The sequence below is a fragment of the Carcharodon carcharias genome, chromosome 38 (assembly GCF_017639515.1).
Source record: "Carcharodon carcharias isolate sCarCar2 chromosome 38, sCarCar2.pri, whole genome shotgun sequence".
Taxonomy (NCBI): Eukaryota; Metazoa; Chordata; class Chondrichthyes; order Lamniformes; family Lamnidae; genus Carcharodon; species Carcharodon carcharias.
Window position 1 is genome coordinate 1,022,668 of NC_054504.1, and position 18,778 is coordinate 1,041,445.

Genomic DNA, 18,778 nt, shown 5'->3' on the forward strand with positions numbered 1-18,778 from the left:
GTTTGGGTCTGTTGGGATTGTGTACAGTGCGAGTGAACGGGAAGGGGTTTGGGTCTGTTGGGATTGTGTACAGTGGGAGTGAACGGGAAGGGGTTTGGGTCCATTGGGATTGTGTACAGTGGGAGTGAACGGGAAGGGGTTTGGGTCCATTGGGATTGTGTACGGTGGGAGTGAACGGGAAGGGGTTTGGGTCCGTTGGGATTGTGTACAGTGGGAGTGAACGGGAAGGGGTTTGGGTCCGTTGGGATTGTGTACAATGGGAGTGAACGGGAAGGGGTTTGGGTCCGTTGTGATTGTGTACAGTGGGAGTGAACGGGAAGGGGTTTGGGTCCGTTGGGATTGTGTACGGTGGGAGTGAACGGGAAGGGGTTTGGGTCCATTGGGATTGTGTACACTGGGAGTGAACGGGAAGGGGTTTGGGTCCGTTGGGATTGTGTACAGTGGGGGGGGGTGCGCAGTGGTTTGGTATTATGCTCCTTACCAGGCAGATTACTGTCTCTGGTTGCTTGACAGCCATCAGGATCTGACATTGGGGATGCTTTTCTGTTCTGCCTCAGGTATTCAGAGGAGGAGATCCAACAGAAGGTGGCAACCTTTAGACAGATGCTGGTGGAAAAAGATGGAAGCCAGGGCAAAGAGGAGCCAAAAACCCGGACAGTGTGAGTACCTCCGCCTTTTCTATCCTTCCTGCCCATGGAACAACTTCACATTTTCCTACGTAATACTGCATCTGGCATATTTTGGCCCACTCACTCAACCTATCTATGTCTTGCCTGCCACCTCCTTATGTCCTCTTCACAACATACTTTCCTACCTGTCTTTGTGTCACCTGCAAATTTAGCTACCAGACCTTCAACCCCCCTCATCTCAGCGATTAATATAAATTGTAAAAGGTTGAGGCCCCAGCACAGCCCCCTGCGGGAGTCCATTCGTCCCATCCTGCCAATCCGAGAAAGACCCATTTATGCAGATTCTCTGCTTTCTGCCAGCCAGCCAATCTTCTGTCTAGGCTAACACGTTACTCCCTACACCATGCGTTTTTATTTTCCATGTAGCGCCTTATCAAATGTCTTCTGGAAATCCAAGTTCAGCACGTCTACAGGTTCCCCTTTACCCACAGCGCGTGTCACTCTTTCAAAGAACTCCAAGAAATTGGCTAAGCGTTATTTCCCTTTCACATAACCATGCTGACTCTTCCCAATTACCTTGAGTTTTCACTAAGCACCCAGCTATAACCTCCCTGAATGATCGATTCCAACGCCTTCCCCCACAACAGACGTCGAGTTAACTGGCCTATAGTTTCCTGTTTTCTGCCTCCCTCCTTTCTTGAATACAGGGGTTATATTTGCTACTCCTCAGTCTGATGGAAGCTTTCCAGAATCTGGGGAATTTTGGAAAATTAACACCAACGCATTTAGCGCCTCGTTAACCACCTCGTTTAAGACCCTAGGATGAAGTGCATCAGGACCCAGAGTCTTGTCAGCCCACAGCTCCACCAGTTTGCTCAGTACCGTTTGCCCAGCGATTGTAATCTCACAAAACTCCCCCCCTTTTCACTCTCTGACTTACAGCTTCACTGGAATGTATTTTGTATCCCCTGTGGTGAAGACAAAAGCAAATTGTTTGTTCGTTTCACCCGCCGTTTCCATGTTTTCTACTATTTGTGACGACCGATGCAGTTGGCAAAGCGGAGTTATTTAAAAACCCCAGAGGGAAACTTGAAACAACCGTCATAACCTATAATTTTTAAGTGTTATGTTTGAGATGCGGCTCTACATCCAGGAATCAGGCCACCAGTTCTCGGGAGGTTTTACATTAAACTAAACAAAACATTTTATTAAGTTACACATTTTATTAAGTTAAACATTTTATTAAGTTACACAATTTAAAAAAAAAAATATATATATATACGCATGACTACAAATCACTACAAATCACTACTATCATAACTTTTAACAAACCCCCAAACTAATCTCCATTTCAGGCAACAGCAACCCATACACTTAACCAGGCACCAGGCAAAGCAAATTACGAATTCAAAATGAGGTTCTTTTCACTTTGGTTCCTGTGGAGACAGTTGTCGGCTTACAGTAGATCTCACATTGCCTCTACTCTGCACACACAAAACTGCTGAAGTTATACCCACACCAGCCCCATTAAATGTAAATTTTCATAGTATCGCCAACGTCTGAACTAAACCTCTCTGACAATGAAACCCCTTTCATGGTACCATTTTTATTAGTAATATAAACATATTGCTTGGTAGCTGCTGGATAGGCTTCAGTTTTCACCCCACTCCTTGAATGCTCTATTCAAAAAGTACAAATGAACTCTACCTCTCTGTTTACATCTCAAAACTAGTACATATCAAAGCACCCAGACCAGCTGGCTTTCATCCAATTAAGACACACCCACAGACAAAACCTCTATTCTAACAGAAAAATATTTTCCAATAATAAATACATTAATAGCTTCATGACATATTAACTCCCCGCTGTCGCTCTCTAGCGGGCCAACACTCGCTTTACTTTTCCTTTTTAAATACCTGTAGAAACTTTTCCATTTCTAGCTAGCTTCCTTTCATACTCTAATTTCTCTCTCCAGGTTAACCTTCTTGCCATTCTCTGCCGTTCTTTATGTTCTGACCAACCATCTGCCCTGCCGCTCATCTTTGCGGAGTTATATGCTTTTTCCTTAAGTTTGATGCTTTCCTTAACTTCTTTAGTTAACCACGGACGGTGGGTCCTCCCCTTAGAATTTTTCTTTACAGTAGGAATGTACTTATTCTGAGTTATCTGAAATACCCCCTTACATATCTGCCACTGCTTCTCTTTTGATCCATCCCCTAGCCTTGTATCCCAGTTCACTTCAGCTAGCTCACCTCTCATCCCCACGTAGTTGCCCTTATTTAAGTTTATGAAACTCGTTTTAGACCCACTCTTCTCCCTTTCAAACTGCACGTAAAATTCAATCATATTGTGGTCGCTGCTACCCAGGGGTGCCTTTACCCTGAGGTCATTAATTGATCCTGCCACATTACACAATACCAAGTCTAATATAACCTGCTCACCCTGCTCTCTGGTTGGTTCCAGAACGTGATGCTCTTAAAAAGCATTCTATGAACTCTTCATCCAGGCTGCTGTTTCGAATCTGATTTTTTTCCAGTTTGTACGTGGATTAAAATCACCCATGATTATTGCTGTGCCTTTATCACAAGCACCCAATATTTCTTCTTATATACTTTGTCCTAAGTTGTGATTGCTGTTGGGGAGGGCCTGCAGACCATTCCCACTAGTGATTTCTTTCCCCTACTGGTTCCTCATCTCCACCTGAACTGGTTCTACACCCTGATCTCCTGAAGCAAGCTCATCTCTAACCGTTGCGCCAGTGCCCTCCTTGATCAACAGTGCTACCCCTCCACCTTTACCTGCTTTCTATTCTTCTTGAATATCACATACCCCTCAATATTCAGGACCCAGTCCTTACCATCCTGCAGCCATGTCTCCCTAATGGCTATCAGATCGTATCTATTCACTTCAATGTGCGCTATCAGTTCATTTACTTTGTGATGAATGCTTTGCGCATTCGGATACAGAGCCTTTAGTTTTGTCTTTTTGTTATCTTTGTAAAATCTAGTCTTGCTATGGGGTATTCTTAGGTTTATCTCTCTCTGTCCCTTCCTGCTCAACTATGATCCTCATTTCCCATATTACTCTTTGCCTTGAATCTACCCCTTGACCTGCCACATCAACCCAAGCTTGAACCCTCCCCCCTGCCAAACACCCCCCCCCACCCCCCAACTTCAGTTCAAAACCCTCTCTACTTCTCTAGTTACGCAATTCGCAGGAACAGTGGTACCAGCCCAGTTCAGGTGTAGTCAGTCCCAATGGCACAGCCCCCACTTTCCCCATTACTCGAGCAAGTGCCCCACAAAAACAGGAACCCACTTCTCCCACACCAGCATTTGAGCCACCCATTCATTTCTCTCATCTTATTTGCTCCATGTTAATGTTGCACGTGGCTCAGGTAATAATCCCAGAGGTTATTACCTTTGAGGTTCTGCTTCTTAGTTGGTACCTCGCTCTTTGTACTGACTACGCAGAACCTCTTTCCTTGTCCTGCCCCAAGTCGTTGGTACCTGCATGGACCACGACAACTGGATCCTCCCCATCCCACTGCAAGCTCCTCTCCAGCCCCTGAGCAGACGTCCCGAACCCTGGCACCGGGCAGGCAACACACAGCCGCCAGGACTCTCGCTCTTTGCTGCAGAGAACAGTGTCAATCCGCCCCCCCCCCCCCTCACTATACTGTCCCCTACTACCACTACGTGCCTGCTTGCTCCCCCACACGGCTTCCTGTACCATGGTGCCATGGCCAACTTGCTCATCCACCTTGCAGACCTCGCTTTCGTCCACACAGGTTGTGGGCACCTCAAACCTGTTTGACAGTTGCAGAGTCTTGAGGCTCCTCTACTACTGTCCACTCAGTCCCATTACCTGCCTCACTCACGGTTACATCCTCCTCCCCCTCGCTGCTGACCCAGACAGACTCTTAAGAAGCGTGACCATCTTTTGGAACTAAGTGTCCAGGTATTTCTCGCCCCCCTCCCTCCCCGCCATGTTGCGCAGTGTCTGCAGTTCGGCCTCCAGCCCAATAACCCTGCTCCGGAATTCCTCCAGCCGCCTGTGCCTTCTGCAGACGTGTTTGTCATGGATCGCCTTGGCACCCCAAATTCCCACATTCCACAGCTGCAACATAACATCTGTTCTGCCACTGTTACTTATTTATTCAGTTAACTTAATTCAATTATTCACTTAATGAATTTGGAATAATTACCGTGTACACTACATCTGCTTCCCCGTGCATTGAATTCCCATGTGAACTTAATTTGTGACTCACTCACTCTGTCTCACGCCAGCCTCGTCGCCTGTCTCCTCGCGCACCCCTTGCTGACCGTCCGGTTTGAAAAGCCTGTCTCTTTTGTAGACCCTCTGATTCTTGAGTGTTGTCGGAGCCGCGCTCACCCAGGCAAGTGGAGAGTATTCCATCACACCCCTGACTTCTGCCTTGTAGATGGTGGACAGGCTTTGGGGGCGTCAGGAGGTGAGTCACTTGCCGCAGGATTCCCAGCCTCTGACCTGCTCTCGTAGCTGCAGTATTCATAGGGCTGGTCCCAGTTCAGTTTCTGGTCAGTGGTAACCCCCAACCCTCCACCACCACCACCCCCCTCCACCCTAGGATGTTGAGGATGGTGGGGGGGGAATTAAGCGATGGTAATGCCGTTGAATGCCAGGGGGAGGTGATGGTTAGAACCTCTCTGGCAAAAAGCTGGGAGGATTTGACAAGCAAGGTCAGGTTTTGATCACAGGTGTGTAAAGTGTAGTTGCACCGATCGGGAAAAATGAGAACAAGTTCAGATTTCTTGCTTTCAGCGCACGTTGTGGATGGAGTTTGAGATTCGACATCACCACGTGCGATAACGAGAAGGCTTGAGTCTGATTACGATGGTAATTGTGTCTGATTTAAAGGGCGGGGGGTGTGCTGGCCGAGGCCATTCGGCCCTTTGAGCCAGCACTATCGTGGCTGATCTGCTTGTAACCTCAACTTCGCGTCCCCGCCTACCCCCCACCGTCGACCTTTCGCCCTCCGAGTTAAATGGGCCACCCCTTGTTTTTAACTGTGACCTCCCCCCCCTACCTCCTCCCCCAGTTCTAGATTCTCCCACAAGAGGAAACGTCCTCCCCAACGTCCACCACCCGATTTCCTGACTGAACTCCCAAAGGCCCTGACTCTTAATTTTAACCTTTCGCCTTCTCGGAACCAAACTGTACCACCCCCCACCTTCCCCTCCCCTCCCCTGAATAAGTGATTTCCCCTTATCTACCCCCCCCCTTCCAGCCTCCATCGCCCTTTTAATCCTCACAATAAGCTCCCCAACTTAAGAAAGGATAAAATTTACACCGGAGGCCGATCGATCTGAGGAGCTTCACTCGGCCGATTCCTGGGACGAAGGGAGGCGGGGGGGGGGGTTTGTCTCGTGAGGAGAGAGGTTGAGCAGGTTGGGCCCTGTTACCCGTTGGAGTTTAGAAGAACGAGAGGTGATCTTATCTAGACAGATAAGATTCTGAGGGGGGGGGTAGGGGGCTTGACAGGGTGGACGCTGGGAGGAGGTTTCCCCCCTCGTGTGGGGGGAGAGGGGAATCTAGAATGGTGGGGGGGGGGCACAGTTTCAGAATGAGGGGGTCTCCCGTCGAAGACGGAGAGGAGGAGGAATTTCTTCTCCCAGAGGGGGGGGTCAGTCTGTGGGATTCCACCCCCCCCCACCCCACCCAGAGAGCAGCGGAGGCCGGGGCTGTCGGATACACTCAAGGCCGAGCGAGGTGGGTTTCTGATCGACGAGGGGGAGGCGAGGGTCAGGTGGGAGTGGGGGGTGGGGAGACAGACAGGAAATCGGAGTGAAGGCCACAGTCCGATCAGCCACGTCCTTAACCGAGTGGCGGCGGAGGCTCGAGGGTGCCGAATGGTCCGCTCCCCCGCCTACTTCCGGCGGGATCGGCCCTTGTGTGTGTGTGTGTGTGCGTGCGTGTGCGGAGCATGGGTGTGGGGTTTCTCACGCCTGCCGTTTTCCCCCCCCCCTCAGTGTCGGCGAGACTCACCAACTGGCCGAGGCCAACGAGAAGAAGAATGAGCGGCTGAGGGCGGCCTTTGGCATCAGCGACAGCTACGTGGACGGCAGCTCCTTTGACCCCAAGAGGCGCACGCAAGAGGCGGCCGGCAAGAGCGACCAGCAGAAGCAGCACGGGTAGGCGGGGCCGGCCGAGAGCGCGGGGACCTGGCGTCGATCCACACCTTCTCCCCCCCCCACACACCCCCCGGGCGTCTCGTTTTAAACCCTTTGCCCCCCCACCGCCCCCCCAACTCTTTATTTCTCTCTATCTCTGGAAGGGTAGCGGAAAACGCGAACAAGGGGCGAAGCAAGCCGAGCCGCTCCCCGCCGCCGCAGAGCCGGGAATGTAGCGCCTGCGTTTGATGGGATTCCGCGGCCGGACAGCACCTGCTGGACAACCCCCGAGCGCGCCGAGAGTCAAGCCGACGGCCGATTTGAAGACTGTCGGTGGGGCCTCGCTTAACTCGTGCTAGAAGCTGCGTCCAGTCGTGTGCAGGGTCACGCGCGCCCTCTGCCAACAGAAGGAACACGCCCAGGCTTTGCGCCACTTCCTGAACTGAACAGAAGTGCTGGGGGGTGGGGGTGGGGGCGGGAACAATCGGTCCCTGGCGCATTCTCCATGGCAACGCCCATGACCAATCGAAGCCGGCTTGCCAACTCCTTACCCTTTTCTCGCGCGGTATAAATTGTTGTTTGATATTTGGCATTCTCGCATCTGTCCTGATGAGTGCCAGATGAAAAGCTTTGACAGCATGTCTTTTTTTTTTAAACGTGACTCAACAACACCCCCCACCCCTCATTTTTTTGCCTCTCCCTTTTTGTCTCCGCAGCATCATCCGCGAGGCTGTCCGGTCGCGATCCCCTTCGCCCAAAAGGAGGAAGAAGAAGAAAGCTCGGAGCCGGGGTCGGTGAGTCCGGATTTGGGGGCGCCGAGGGGAGCAATTGGTTCGGGAGGAGCGACGCAAATGTTGGCGGGGGGGGGTGGGGGGTAGGTTCAGCTGTGAGCCGCACCTCAATCCGGTCTCTTTTTTTAAAATTTTTGTTCATCCCCCCCCCCCCCACCCCCATCCAGGCCCTGCTCTTGGCCTCCTAACCCCACCCCCAAACAATCCCCTCACTCCGGGAGGCGCTGCTGGCATGAGGACCCCAATCGTTTGGAGGACCCCTCCATACATGACCGAACATCGCTGAAAAGAGAGGTGTTGCCGGAGCTTTACGTGAGCACTTGTTGAACAATCCTGAGCGCGCCGAAAGCGATGCTTACTGAGCAGGTGAAAGAGAGCCATTCGAGGCCATAACGTGGCCCATTTATACCTGCTAGAAGCTTGGCAGGTGAGGGACCCGTTCTCCGCAAGCGGGAGGAATACGTTCGAGCCTTTCGCGTTTCTTCGAGTTTCCCCGGGAGCTCAGCGAGCCTGCGGCTTCAGGCCGTGCCGCCCTCTCCTCCGGCGGCCCTTTGAGACTCGGCGCTCTTGCCTCTTGTCCCGACGAGTGCGAAACGAGAAGCCCCGGCGAGGCGTCCCTCCGTCTTCCCGCCGCCCTCAACGGCTCCCGAGCCCAGTACCGGGAGCGAAGGGGGCACTCGCCGGACGCCTGCCTGGACCGCGCGGAGTCTGCATCTCTCCTGCTCCCTCTGACCCCGGCTCTCCCGGAATTCTGACTGACCCCGGCTTCTTTCTGGGCCCCTTGCAGGTCGGCGAGTCCGTCCGCCCGCTCCAAGGAGAAGAAGAAAAAAAGCTCCAAGAAGAAGGGCAGGTAGGAGCGGCGCGTTGAGGGGGTGGGGGTGGGGGGTGGTGGGGGGAGGCTTTTCCGCCACTGGGCCGGGCTCACGTAAACACCCAGCTCGCCGCCGCCGCCGGGCGCAGGTTTTAATCTCCCCCCCTTCTCTTTGATTTGTAGGTCTCAGTCGAAGTCGAAAAGTAAAAAGAAACATAGGTAAGTGCAAGTTTATCCCGTTGATACAGACCCACTGTAAACAGTAACCCCCCTCACCGTGAGTGTTTAACCCATTGATACAGACCACTGTAAACAGTAACCCCCCACCGTGAGTGTTTAATCCATTGATACAGACCACTGTAAACAGTAACCCCCCCCACCGTGAGTGTTTAACCCATTGATACAGACCACTGTAAACAGTGAACCCCCCACCATGAGTGTTTAACTCATTGATACTGACCACTGTAAACAGTAACCCCCACCGTGAGTGTTTAACCCATTGATACAGACCACTGTAAACAGTAACCCCCCACCGTGAGTGTTTAACCCATTGATACAGACCACTGTAAACAGTAACCCCCACCGTGAGTGTTGGACCCATTGATACAGACCACTGTAAACAGTAACCCCCCACCGTGAGTGTTTAATCCATTGATACAGACCACTGTAAACAGTGAACCCCCCACCATGAGTGTTTAACTCATTGATACTGACCACTGTAAACAGTAACCCCCACCGTGAGTGTTTAACCCATTGATACAGACCACTGTAAACAGTAACCCCCCACCGTGAGTGTTTAACCCATTGATACAGACCACTGTAAACAGTAACCCCCACCGTGAGTGTTGGACCCATTGATACAGATCACTGTAAACAGTAACCCCCCACCGTGAGTATTGAACCCATTGATACAGACCCACTGTAAACAGTAACCCCCCCCACCGTCAGTGTTTAACCCATTGGTACAGATCACTGTAAACAGTAACCCCCCCACCGTGAGTGTTGAACCCATTGATACAGACCACTGTAAACAGTAAGCCCCCACCATGAGTGTTTAACCCATTGATACAGACCACTGTAAACAGTAACCACCACCGTGAGTGTTTAACCCATTGATACAGACCACTTTAAACAGTAACCCCCCACCGTGAGTGTTTAACCCATTGATACTGACCACTGTAAACAGTAACACCCACTGTGAGTGTTTAACCCATTGATACAGATCACTGTAAACAGTAACCCCCACCGTGAGTATTTAACCCATTGATACAGACCACTGTAAACAGTAACCTCCACTGCGAGTGTTTAACCCATTGATGCACACCTGTTGTAATCTTGGGTCCCAAAGGATGCACAGCAAGATTCCACAATCAGGAACACAGGAACATCGGATAGAAAGATGACACACCAGAAGGGGACCCATCCAGTCCTTCAGCTCTAAGTCAGCACTTACTTTGTGTTATAAAGTTAATCAGTTGTAGGGGCTGGAGGAGGTTACAGAGATAGGGAGGGGTGTAGGGGCCGGAGGAGGTTACAGAGATAGGGAGGGTTGTAGGGGCTTGATGTTACAGAGGGAGGGAGGGTTGTAGAGACTGGAGGAGGTTACAGAGATAGGGAGGAGTGTAGGGGCTGGAGGAGGTTACAGAGATAGGGAGGGTTGTAGGGACTGGAGGAGGTTACAGAGATAGGGAGGGTTGTAGGGACTGGAGGAGGTTACAGAGATAGGGTTGTAGGGACTGGAGGAGGTTACAGAGATAGGGAGGGTTGTAGGGACTGGAGGAGGTTACAGAGATAGGGTTGTAGGGACTGGAGGAGGTTACAGAGATAGGGAGGGTTGTAGGGACTGGAGGAGGTTACAGAGATAGGGAGGGTTGTAGGGGCTGGAGGAGGTTACAGAGATAGGGAGGGGTGTAGGGGCTGGAGGAGGTTACAGAGATAGGGAGGGTTGTCGGGGCTGGAGGAGGTGACAGAGATAGGGAGGGTTGTAGGGACTGGAGGAGGTTACAGAGATAGGGAGGGTTGTAGGGACTGGAGGAGGTTACAGAGATAGGGAGGGTTGTAGGGACTGGAGGAGGTTACAGAGATAGGGAGGGGTGTAGGGGGCTGGAGGAGGTTACAGAGATAGGGAGGGTTGTAGGGGCTGGAGGAGGTTACAGAGATAGGGAGGGTTGTAGGGGCTGGAGGAGGTTACAGAGATGTGGAGGTTGTAGGGGCTGGAGGAGGTTACAGAGATAGGGAGGGGTGTAGGGGCTGGAGGAGGTTACAGAGATAGGGAGGGGTGTAGGGGCTGGAGGAGGTTACAGAGATAGGGAGGGAGGGGGAGTGAGGGCCATGGAGGGGATTTGAAAACGAGGGTGTGAATGTGAAAACGGAGGTGATGCCGGACCGGGAGCCAGTGTGGGGTCAGCGAGATACAGGGGGTGACGGGTGAGAGGGACTCGGTGCGAGTTCGGACGTGGTGGGGGGGGGGGGTAGCAGCGGAGTTTGGGACGAGCTGAATTTCACGGTGGGTCGTGCGTGGGAGAAAGAGGCCGGGAGTGCCCTGGAATAGTGGAGCCCGGAGGGGACGAGGGCGCGGGCGAGGGACCCTGCAGCCGATGGGTTGAGGCTGGGACGAGACAGAGGAAGATTGAGGTGGTGGGGGCGGGGGCGGGGGCGGGGGTTTGGGAATGGTGAGCCGTCGCTGTGCCCAGTGGGTGAAGGGTGGGACCCTCTCCGGATGACGTGCTGACTCTCCCTCTCCCTCCTCTTCCGACAGGTCCACGAGCCCCAAGTCTAAACGCGGGACGAAGGAGAAGAAGAGAAAGAGGTGAGTCTTCTCAAGTTCCTCCGCAGCCACTCCCGAGGGAGGACGGACCGGCCCGGCCCCCTTCGGACCCTGGCCTGGGGGGTGGTGGCGGTGGTGGGGGTGGGGAGGGGGTGGGGTGGGTGGTGGTCATTGGTGGGGGGAGGGCGAAGCTATCCCCTTGAGAGGAGGCTCTGACATCGGGAGGAATCCCCCGACCCCAGGATTTTGTCCCGTGTGGTGTAGGTACACCCACGGCGCTGTTAGGGAGGGAGTTCCAGGATTTTGTCCCCCGTGTGGTGTAGGTACACCCACAGCGCTGTTAGGGAGGGAGTTCCAGGATTTTGTCCCGTGTGGTGTAGGTACACCCACGGCGCTGTTAGGGAGGGAGTTCCAGGATTTTGTCCCGTGTGGTGTAGGTACACCCACGGCGCTGTTAGGGAGGGAGTTCCAGGATTTTGTCCCGTGTGGTGCAGGTACACCCACGGCGCTGTTAGGGAGGGAGTTCCAGGATTTTGTCCCTGTGGTGTAGGTACACCCACGGCGCTGTTAGGGAGGGAGTTCCAGGATTTTGTCCCGTGTGGTGTAGGTACACCCACGACGGTGTTAGGGAGGGAGATCCAGGATTTTGGCCCGTGTGGTGTAGGTACACCCACGACGGTGTTAGGGAGGGAATTCCAGTATTTTGTCCCGTGTGGTGTAGGTACACCCACGGCGCTGTTAGGGAGGGAGTTCCAGGATTTTGTCCCGTGTGGTGTAGGTACACCCACAGCGCTGTTAGGGAGGGAGTTCCAGGATTTTGTCCCGTGTGGTGTAGGTACACCCACGGCGCTGTTAGGGAGGGAGTTCCAGGATTTTGTCCCGTGTGGTGTAGGTACACCCACGGCGCTGTTAGTGAGGGAGTTCCAGGATTTTGTCCCGTGTGGTGTAGGTACACCCACGGCGCTGTTAGGGAGGGAGTTCCAGGATTTTGTCCCCGTGTGGTGTAGGTACACCCACGGCGCTGTTAGGGAGGGAGTTCCAGGATTTTGTCCCCGTGTGGTGTAGGTACACCCACGGCGCTGTTAGGGAGGGATTTTGACCCCAGCGACAGTGAAGGAACGGCCGATATATTTCCAAGTCGGGATGGTGAGGGGCTCGGAGGGGAGCTTCCAGGTGGTGGGTGTTCCCCATGTGTCTGCTGCTCTCGTCCTTCTAGACGGTAGAGGTCGTGGGTTTGGGCGGCGCTGTCGAAGGAGCCTTGGCGAGTTGCCGCAGTGCATCTTGTAGATGGTACACACGCTGCTGCCACTGTGCGTCGGTGGTGGAGGGAGTGAATGTTTGTGGATGGGGAGGCCGATCGAGCGCGGGGGGGGGTGCTGCTTTGTCCTGGACGGTGTCGAGCTTCTTGAGTGTTGTGGGAGCTGCAACTCATCCAGGCAAGTGGGGAGTATCCCATCCCACTCCTGACTGGTGCCTCGTAGATGGTGGACAGGCTTTGGGGGGGGGAGTCAGGAGGTGAGTTACTCTCCGCAGGATTCCCAGCCTCTGACCTGCTCTTGTAGCCACGGTATTTATATGGCTGGTCCCAGTTCAGTTTCTGGTCAAGGGTAACCCCCCAGGATGTTGATCGTGGGGGGATTCAGTGATGGTGATGCCCATTGAATGTCAAGGGGGCGATGGTTGGATTCTCTCTTGTTGGAGATGGTCATTGCCTGGCACTCGTGTGTGGGTGGGAATGTTACTCACCGCTTGTCAGCCCCAAGCCCCAGGAAGTTGGTCGTGGGTGGTGGGGGGGATTCAGCGATGGTGATGCCCATCGAGCGGCGTTGGGAGACGGCCGGTGCCCGTTCGGTTTCGGCGAGAAAAGCCTGTCGGGTTTAACCTGTGTGTCCTTTGTTTCCCCCGCCCCTTCTCAGGAGCCCTAGCCACTCGCCCCCCCGCAAGCACCGGAGGGCGCGCAGCTCCTCCACCTCGCAGAATTCCTCCTCCTCCCGGAGTTCCTCGCTGTCGCGGAGCAGGTGAGCTGCGCGGTTCCGCGGGTCGGGGCGAAGTGCCTCCCCTGCCCCCTTCCCCTCCCTTCCCTTCTCCCCCCGACCCCGACCGCTGTCGCTCCGCTCGCGCACACGCTCTCAGTAACGCTGAACGAGTTTGGCGCTCGCTCTGCCCGGCGTCGGACCGACCGTGCCAGTGGGGCCGCGAGTCGGGGTGGGGGGTAGGGGGTGGGGCCGGCGGTGTTCAGGCTGTGCCCCCCCCCAACCCCCAACCCAACCCAACCCTCATCCACTAGGAGGAGACCCGTCTCTGGACGCCGGGCGGTGCAGAGAGACGGCGGGTGGCCTGGGGAGTTGGGGGTGGGGGTGGGGGGGTGTGTGGGGGGAGAGGAGGGGTGGGTCGCTCCTCTGGTCCGGGAGTGGGGAGGGGGTGTGGGTCACTCCTCTGGTCCGGGGGTGGGGAGGGGGCGTGGGTCGCTCCTCTGGTCCGGGGGTGGGGAGGGGGCGTGGGTCGCTCCTCTGGTCCGGGAGTGGGGAGGGGGTGTGGGTCGCTCCTCTGGTCCGCGGGTGGGGAGGGGGCGTGGGTCGCTCCTCTGGTCCGGGAGTGGGGAGGGGGTGTGGGTCGCTCCTCTGGTCCGCGGGTGGGGAGGGGGCGTGGGTCGCTCCTCTGGTCCGCGGGTGGGGAGGGGGCGTGGGTCGCTCCTCTGGTCCGGTGGGGGGGAGGGGGTGTGGGTCGCTCCTCTGGTCCGGTGGGGGGGAGGGGGTGTGGGTCGCTCCTCTGGTCCGGGGGTGGGGAGGGGGTGTGGGTCGCTCCTCTGGTCCGGGGGTGGGGGAGGAGGGGGTGTGGGTCGCTCCTCTGGTCCGGGGGTGGGGAGGGGGCGTGGGTCGCTCCTCTGGTCCGGTGGGGGGGAGGGGGTGTGGGTCACTCCTCTGGTCCGGGGGGGGGGGGAGGAGGGGGTGTGGGTCACTCCTCTGGTTCGGGGGGAGGGGGTGTGGGTCGCTCCTCTGGTCCGGGGGTGGGGAGGGGGCGTGGGTCGCTCCTCTGGTCCGGGGATGGGGAGGGGGTGTGGGTCGCTCCTCTGGTCCGGGGGTGGGGGAGGAGGGGGTGTGGGTCACTCCTCTGGTCCGGTGGGGGGAGGGGGTGTGGGTCGCTCCTCTGGTCCGGGGGTGGGGGAGGAGGGGGTGTGGGTCGCTCCTCTGGTCCGGGGGTGGGGGAGGAGGGGGTGTGGGTCACTCCTCTGGTCGGTGGGGGGAGGGGGTGTGGGTCGCTCCTCTGGTCCGGGGGGGGGGGGGAGGAGGGGGTGTGGGTCACTCCTCTGGTTCGGGGGGAGGGGGTGTGGGTCACTCCTCTGGTCCGGGGGTGGGGAGGGGGTGTGGGTCGCTCCTCTGGTCCGGGGGTGGGGAGGGGGCGTGGGTCGCTCCTCTGGTCCGGGGGTGGGGAGGGGGCGTGGGTCGCTCCTCTGGTCCGGGGGTGGGGAGGGGGCGTGGGTCGCTCCTCTGGTCCGGGGGTGGGGGAGGAGGGGGTGTGGGTCACTCCTCTGGTCCGGTGGGGGGAGGGGGTGTGGGTCGCTCCTCTGGTCCGGGGGTGGGGGAGGAGGGGGTATGGGTCGCTCCTCTGGTCCGGTTGGGGGAGGGGGCGTGGGTCGCTCCTCTGGTCCGGGAGTGGGGAGGGGGCGTGGGTCACTCCTCTGGTCCGGGTGGGGGAGGGGGTGTGGGTCACTCCTCTGGTCTGGGGTGGGGTGGGGGGAGGGGTGGGTCGCTCCTCTGGTCCGGGGGTGGGGAGGGGGTGTGGGTCACTCCTCTGGTCCGGGAGTGGGGAGGGGGTGTGGGTCACTCCTCTGGTCCGGTTGGGGGAGGGGGTGTGGGTCACTCCTCTGGTCCGGGGGTGGGGGAGGAGGGGGTGTGGGTCACTCCTCTGGTCCGGTTGGGGGAGGGGGTGTGGGTCGCTCCTCTGGTCCGGGGGTGGGGGAGGAGGGGGTGTGGGTCGCTCCTCTGGTCCGGTGGGGGGGAGGAGGGGGTGTGGGTCGCTCCTCTGGTCCGGGGGTGTGGGAGGAGGAGGGGTGGGTCGCTCCTCTGGTCCGGGGGTGGGGAGGGGGTGTGGGTCACTCCTCTGGTCCGGTGGGGGGAGGGGTGGGTCGCTCCTCTGGTCCGGGGGTGGGGGAGGAGGGGGTGTGGGTCACTCCTCTGGTCCGGGGTGGGGTGGGGGGAGGGGTGGGTCACTCCTCTGGTCCGGTGGGGGGAGGGGGTGTGGGTCACTCCTCTGGTCCGGGGGTGGGGAGGGGGCGTGGGTCGCTCCTCTGGTCCGGGGGTGGGGAGGGGGCGTGGGTCGCTCCTCTGGTCCGGGGGTGGGGAGGGGGCGTGGGTCGCTCCTCTGGTCCGGGGGTGGGGAGGGGGTGTGGGTCGCTCCTCTGGTCCGGTGGGGGGAGGGGGTGTGGGTCGCTCCTCTGGTCCGGGGGTGGGGGAGGAGGGGGTGTGGGTCGCTCCTCTGGTCCGGTGGGGGGAGGGGGTGTGGGTCGCTCCTCTGGTCCGGGGGTGGGGGAGGAGGGGGTGTGGGTCACTCCTCTGGTCCGGGGGTGGGGAGGGGGTGTGGGTCACTCCTCTGGTCCGGGGGTGGGGAGGGGGGAGGGGTGGGTCGCTCCTCTGGTCTGGGGTGGGGTGGGGGGAGGGGTGGGTCGCTCCTCTGGTCTGGGGTGGGGTGGGGGGAGGGGTGGGTCGCTCCTCTGGTCTGGGGTGGGGTGGGGGGAGGGGTGGGTCGCTCCTCTGGTCTGGGGTGGGGTGGGGGGAGGGGTGGGTCGCTCCTCTGGTCTGGGGTGGGGTGGGGGGAGGGGTGGGTCGCTCCTCTGGTCTGGGGTGGGGTGGGGGGAGGGGTGGGTCGCTCCTCTGGTCTGGGGTGGGGTGGGGGGAGGGGTGGGTCGCTCCTCTGGTCCGGGGGTGGGGGAGGAGGGGGTGTGGGTCGCTCCTCTGGTCCGGTGGGGGGGAGGGGGTGTGGGTCGCTCCTCTGGTCCGGGGGTGGGGGAGGAGGGGGTGTGGGTCGCTCCTCTGGTCCGGTGGGGGGAGGGGGTGTGGGTCGCTCCTCTGGTCCGGGGGTGGGGGAGGAGGGGGTGTGGGTCGCTCCTCTGGTTCGGGGGGAGGGGGTGTGGGTCGCTCCTCTGGTCCGGGGGTGGGGGAGGAGGGGGTGTGGGTCGCTCCTCTGGTTCGGGGGGAGGGGGTGTGGGTCGCTCCTCTGGTCCGGGGTGGGGGGAGGGGTGGGTCGCTCCTCTGGTCCGGGGTGGGGGAGGAGGGGGTGTGGGTCGCTCTTCTGGTCCGGGGTGGGGTGGGGGGAGGGGTGGGTCGCTCCTCTGGTCCGGGGTGGGGGAGGAGGGGGTGTGGGTCGCTCTTCTGGTCCGGGGTGGGGTGGGGGGAGGGGTGGGTCGCTCCTCTGGTCTGGGGTGGGGGGTGGGGGAGGAGGAGGTGTGGGTCGCTCCTCTGGTCCGGGGTGGGGGGGGTGGGGGAGGAGGAGGAGGTGTGGGTCGCTCCTCTGGTCCGGGGGTGGGGAGGGGGTGTGGGTCGCTCCTCTGGTCCGGGGGTGGGGAGGAGGGGGTGTGGGTCACTCCTCTGGTCCGGGGGTGGGGGAGGAGGGGGTGTGGGTCGCTCCTCTGGTCCGGGGGTGGGGAGGGGGTGTGGGTCGCTCCTCTGGTCCGGGGGTGGGGAGGGGGTGTGGGTAACTCCTCTGGTCCGGTGGGGGGAGGGGATGTGGGTCGCTCCTCTGGTCCGGGGGTGGGGGAGGAGGTGTGGGTAACTCCTCTGGTCCGGTGGGGGGAGGGGGTGTGGGTCGCTCCTCTGGTCTGGGGTGGGGTGGGGGGAGGGGTGGGTCGCTCCTCTGGTCTGGGGTGGGGTGGGGGGAGGGGTGGGTCGCTCCTCTGGTCCGGGGGTGGGGAGGGGATGTGGGTCGCTCCTCTGGTCCGGGGGTGGGGAGGGGGTGTGGGTCGCTCCACTGGTCCGGGGGTGGGGGAGGAGGGGGTGTGGGTCGCTCCTCTGGTCCGGGGGTGGGGAGGGGGCGTGGGTCGCTCCTCTGGTCCGGGGGTGGGGGAGGAGGGGGTGTGGGTCGCTCCTCTGGTCCGGGGTGGGGGGAGGGGTGGGTCGCTCCTCTGGTCCGGGGTGGGGGGGTGGGGGCGGAGGAGGGGGTGTGGGTCGCTCCTCTGGTCCGGGGTGGGGTGGGGGGAGGGGTGGGTCGCTCCTCTGGTCTGGGGTGGGGTGGGGGGAGGGGTGGGTCGCTCCTCTGGTCTGGGGTGGGGTGGGGGGAGGGGTGGGTCGCTCCTCTGGTCTGGGGTGGGGTGGGGGGAGGGGTGGGTCGCTCCTCTGGTCTGGGGTGGGGTGGGGGGAGGGGTGGGTCGCTCCTCTGGTCCGGGGGTGGGGGGAGGGGTGGGTCGCTCCTCTGGTCCGGGGGTGGGGGAGGAGGGGGTGTGGGTCGCTCCTCTGGTCCGGGGGTGGGGGAGGAGGGGGTGTGGGTCGCTCCTCTGGTTCGGGGGGAGGGGGTGTGGGTCGCTCCTCTGGTCCGGGGGTGGGGGAGGAGGGGGTGTGGGTCGCTCCTCTGGTTCGGGGGGAGGGGGTGTGGGTCGCTCCTCTGGTTCGGGGGGAGGGGGTGTGGGTCGCTCCTCTGGTCCGGGGGTGGAGGGGGTGAGGGGGGTGCTGAAGTCTGGAGGGGAGCGAGAGGAAGGGGTCAGACAGGCGGCGGTGCTCGTGTTAGGGGGGTGGGGGGTGGCTTTGAGCCTTCGTCTCGCAGTAGCGCCGCTCCCATCCCCCACCTCAACCTCAACAACCCCCCCCCGCCCCCAACCCACCGTTGTTTTTCTTTTTCCTAACCACCCCACCCCCACCCCCCCCCCCTTTTTCTGCAGGTCACGGAGCCCGAAGGTAGCGCCAGCAGCCCCCCCGGCCGCCAGGGGCAGCCCGTCGCCGCGACCGGCCGCGAGGTCGGAGCTCGAAGGTCGGACGGCAGAGTCGGCGGCGGCCCGCAGGACCTCGCCAGCCCGGGGACCCTCCCCGGCCTCGCCCGAGAGGCACGGCCCCAGGGCCAGGAGCACCAGCGGCAGCCCCAGACAGGACGCCGGCAGGAACAAGCGGGAGGTGGGTGCTGGGGGACTGTCCACAGTGGGGGTGGGGTGGTGGGCGTTGGGGGGGGGTGGTTCAATGGGTGGGTAGAGTCAGTGAGAGGGGGAGAGTGTACATGGGTGTGTGGGAGGGGATTAAATGGGTGGGTAGAGTCAGTGATAGGGGGAGAGTGTACATGGGGGTGTGGGAGGGGATTAAATGGGTGGGTAGAGTCAGTGATAGGGGGAGAGAGTACATGGGGGTGTGGGAGGGGATTTAATGGGTGGGTAGAGCGAGTGATTGTTGGAAAGTACATGGGGATGTTGCTGGAGGAGGTTACAGAGATAGGGAGGGTTGTGTGGGGCTGAAGGAGGTTACAGAGTTAGGGAGGGTTGTAGGGGCTGGAGGAGGTTACAGAGATAGGGAGGGTTGTAGGGGCTGGAGGAGTTTACAGTGATAGGGAGGGGTGTAGGAGGCTGGAGGAGGTTACAGAGATAGGGAGGGGTGTAGGAGGCTGGAGGAGGTTACAAAGATAGGGAGGGGTGTAGGGGCTGGAGGAGGTTACAG

At 59.2% G+C, this 18,778-nt stretch overlaps 1 protein-coding gene across 3 annotated transcripts in view; it reads left to right on the plus strand.

Annotated features, from left to right (window-relative positions):
- srrm2 (serine/arginine repetitive matrix 2) overlaps positions 1 to 18,778 on the plus strand; it is a 64,167-nt gene that overhangs the window by 16,598 nt on the left and 28,791 nt on the right. For 2 of the 3 annotated variants that reach the window (XM_041180024.1, XM_041180023.1), the window contains exons 3-10: positions 558 to 659; positions 6,641 to 6,802; positions 7,498 to 7,575; positions 8,360 to 8,422; positions 8,567 to 8,602; positions 11,142 to 11,192; positions 13,067 to 13,168; positions 18,019 to 18,247. In XM_041180024.1, the coding sequence (XP_041035958.1) occupies positions 558 to 659; positions 6,641 to 6,802; positions 7,498 to 7,575; positions 8,360 to 8,422; positions 8,567 to 8,602; positions 11,142 to 11,192; positions 13,067 to 13,168; positions 18,019 to 18,247 (823 nt within the window). The remainder of the gene's footprint in view (positions 1 to 557; positions 660 to 6,640; positions 6,803 to 7,497; positions 7,576 to 8,359; positions 8,423 to 8,566; positions 8,603 to 11,141; positions 11,193 to 13,066; positions 13,169 to 18,018; positions 18,248 to 18,778) is intronic. The other variant, XM_041180025.1, reaches the window with a different exon arrangement.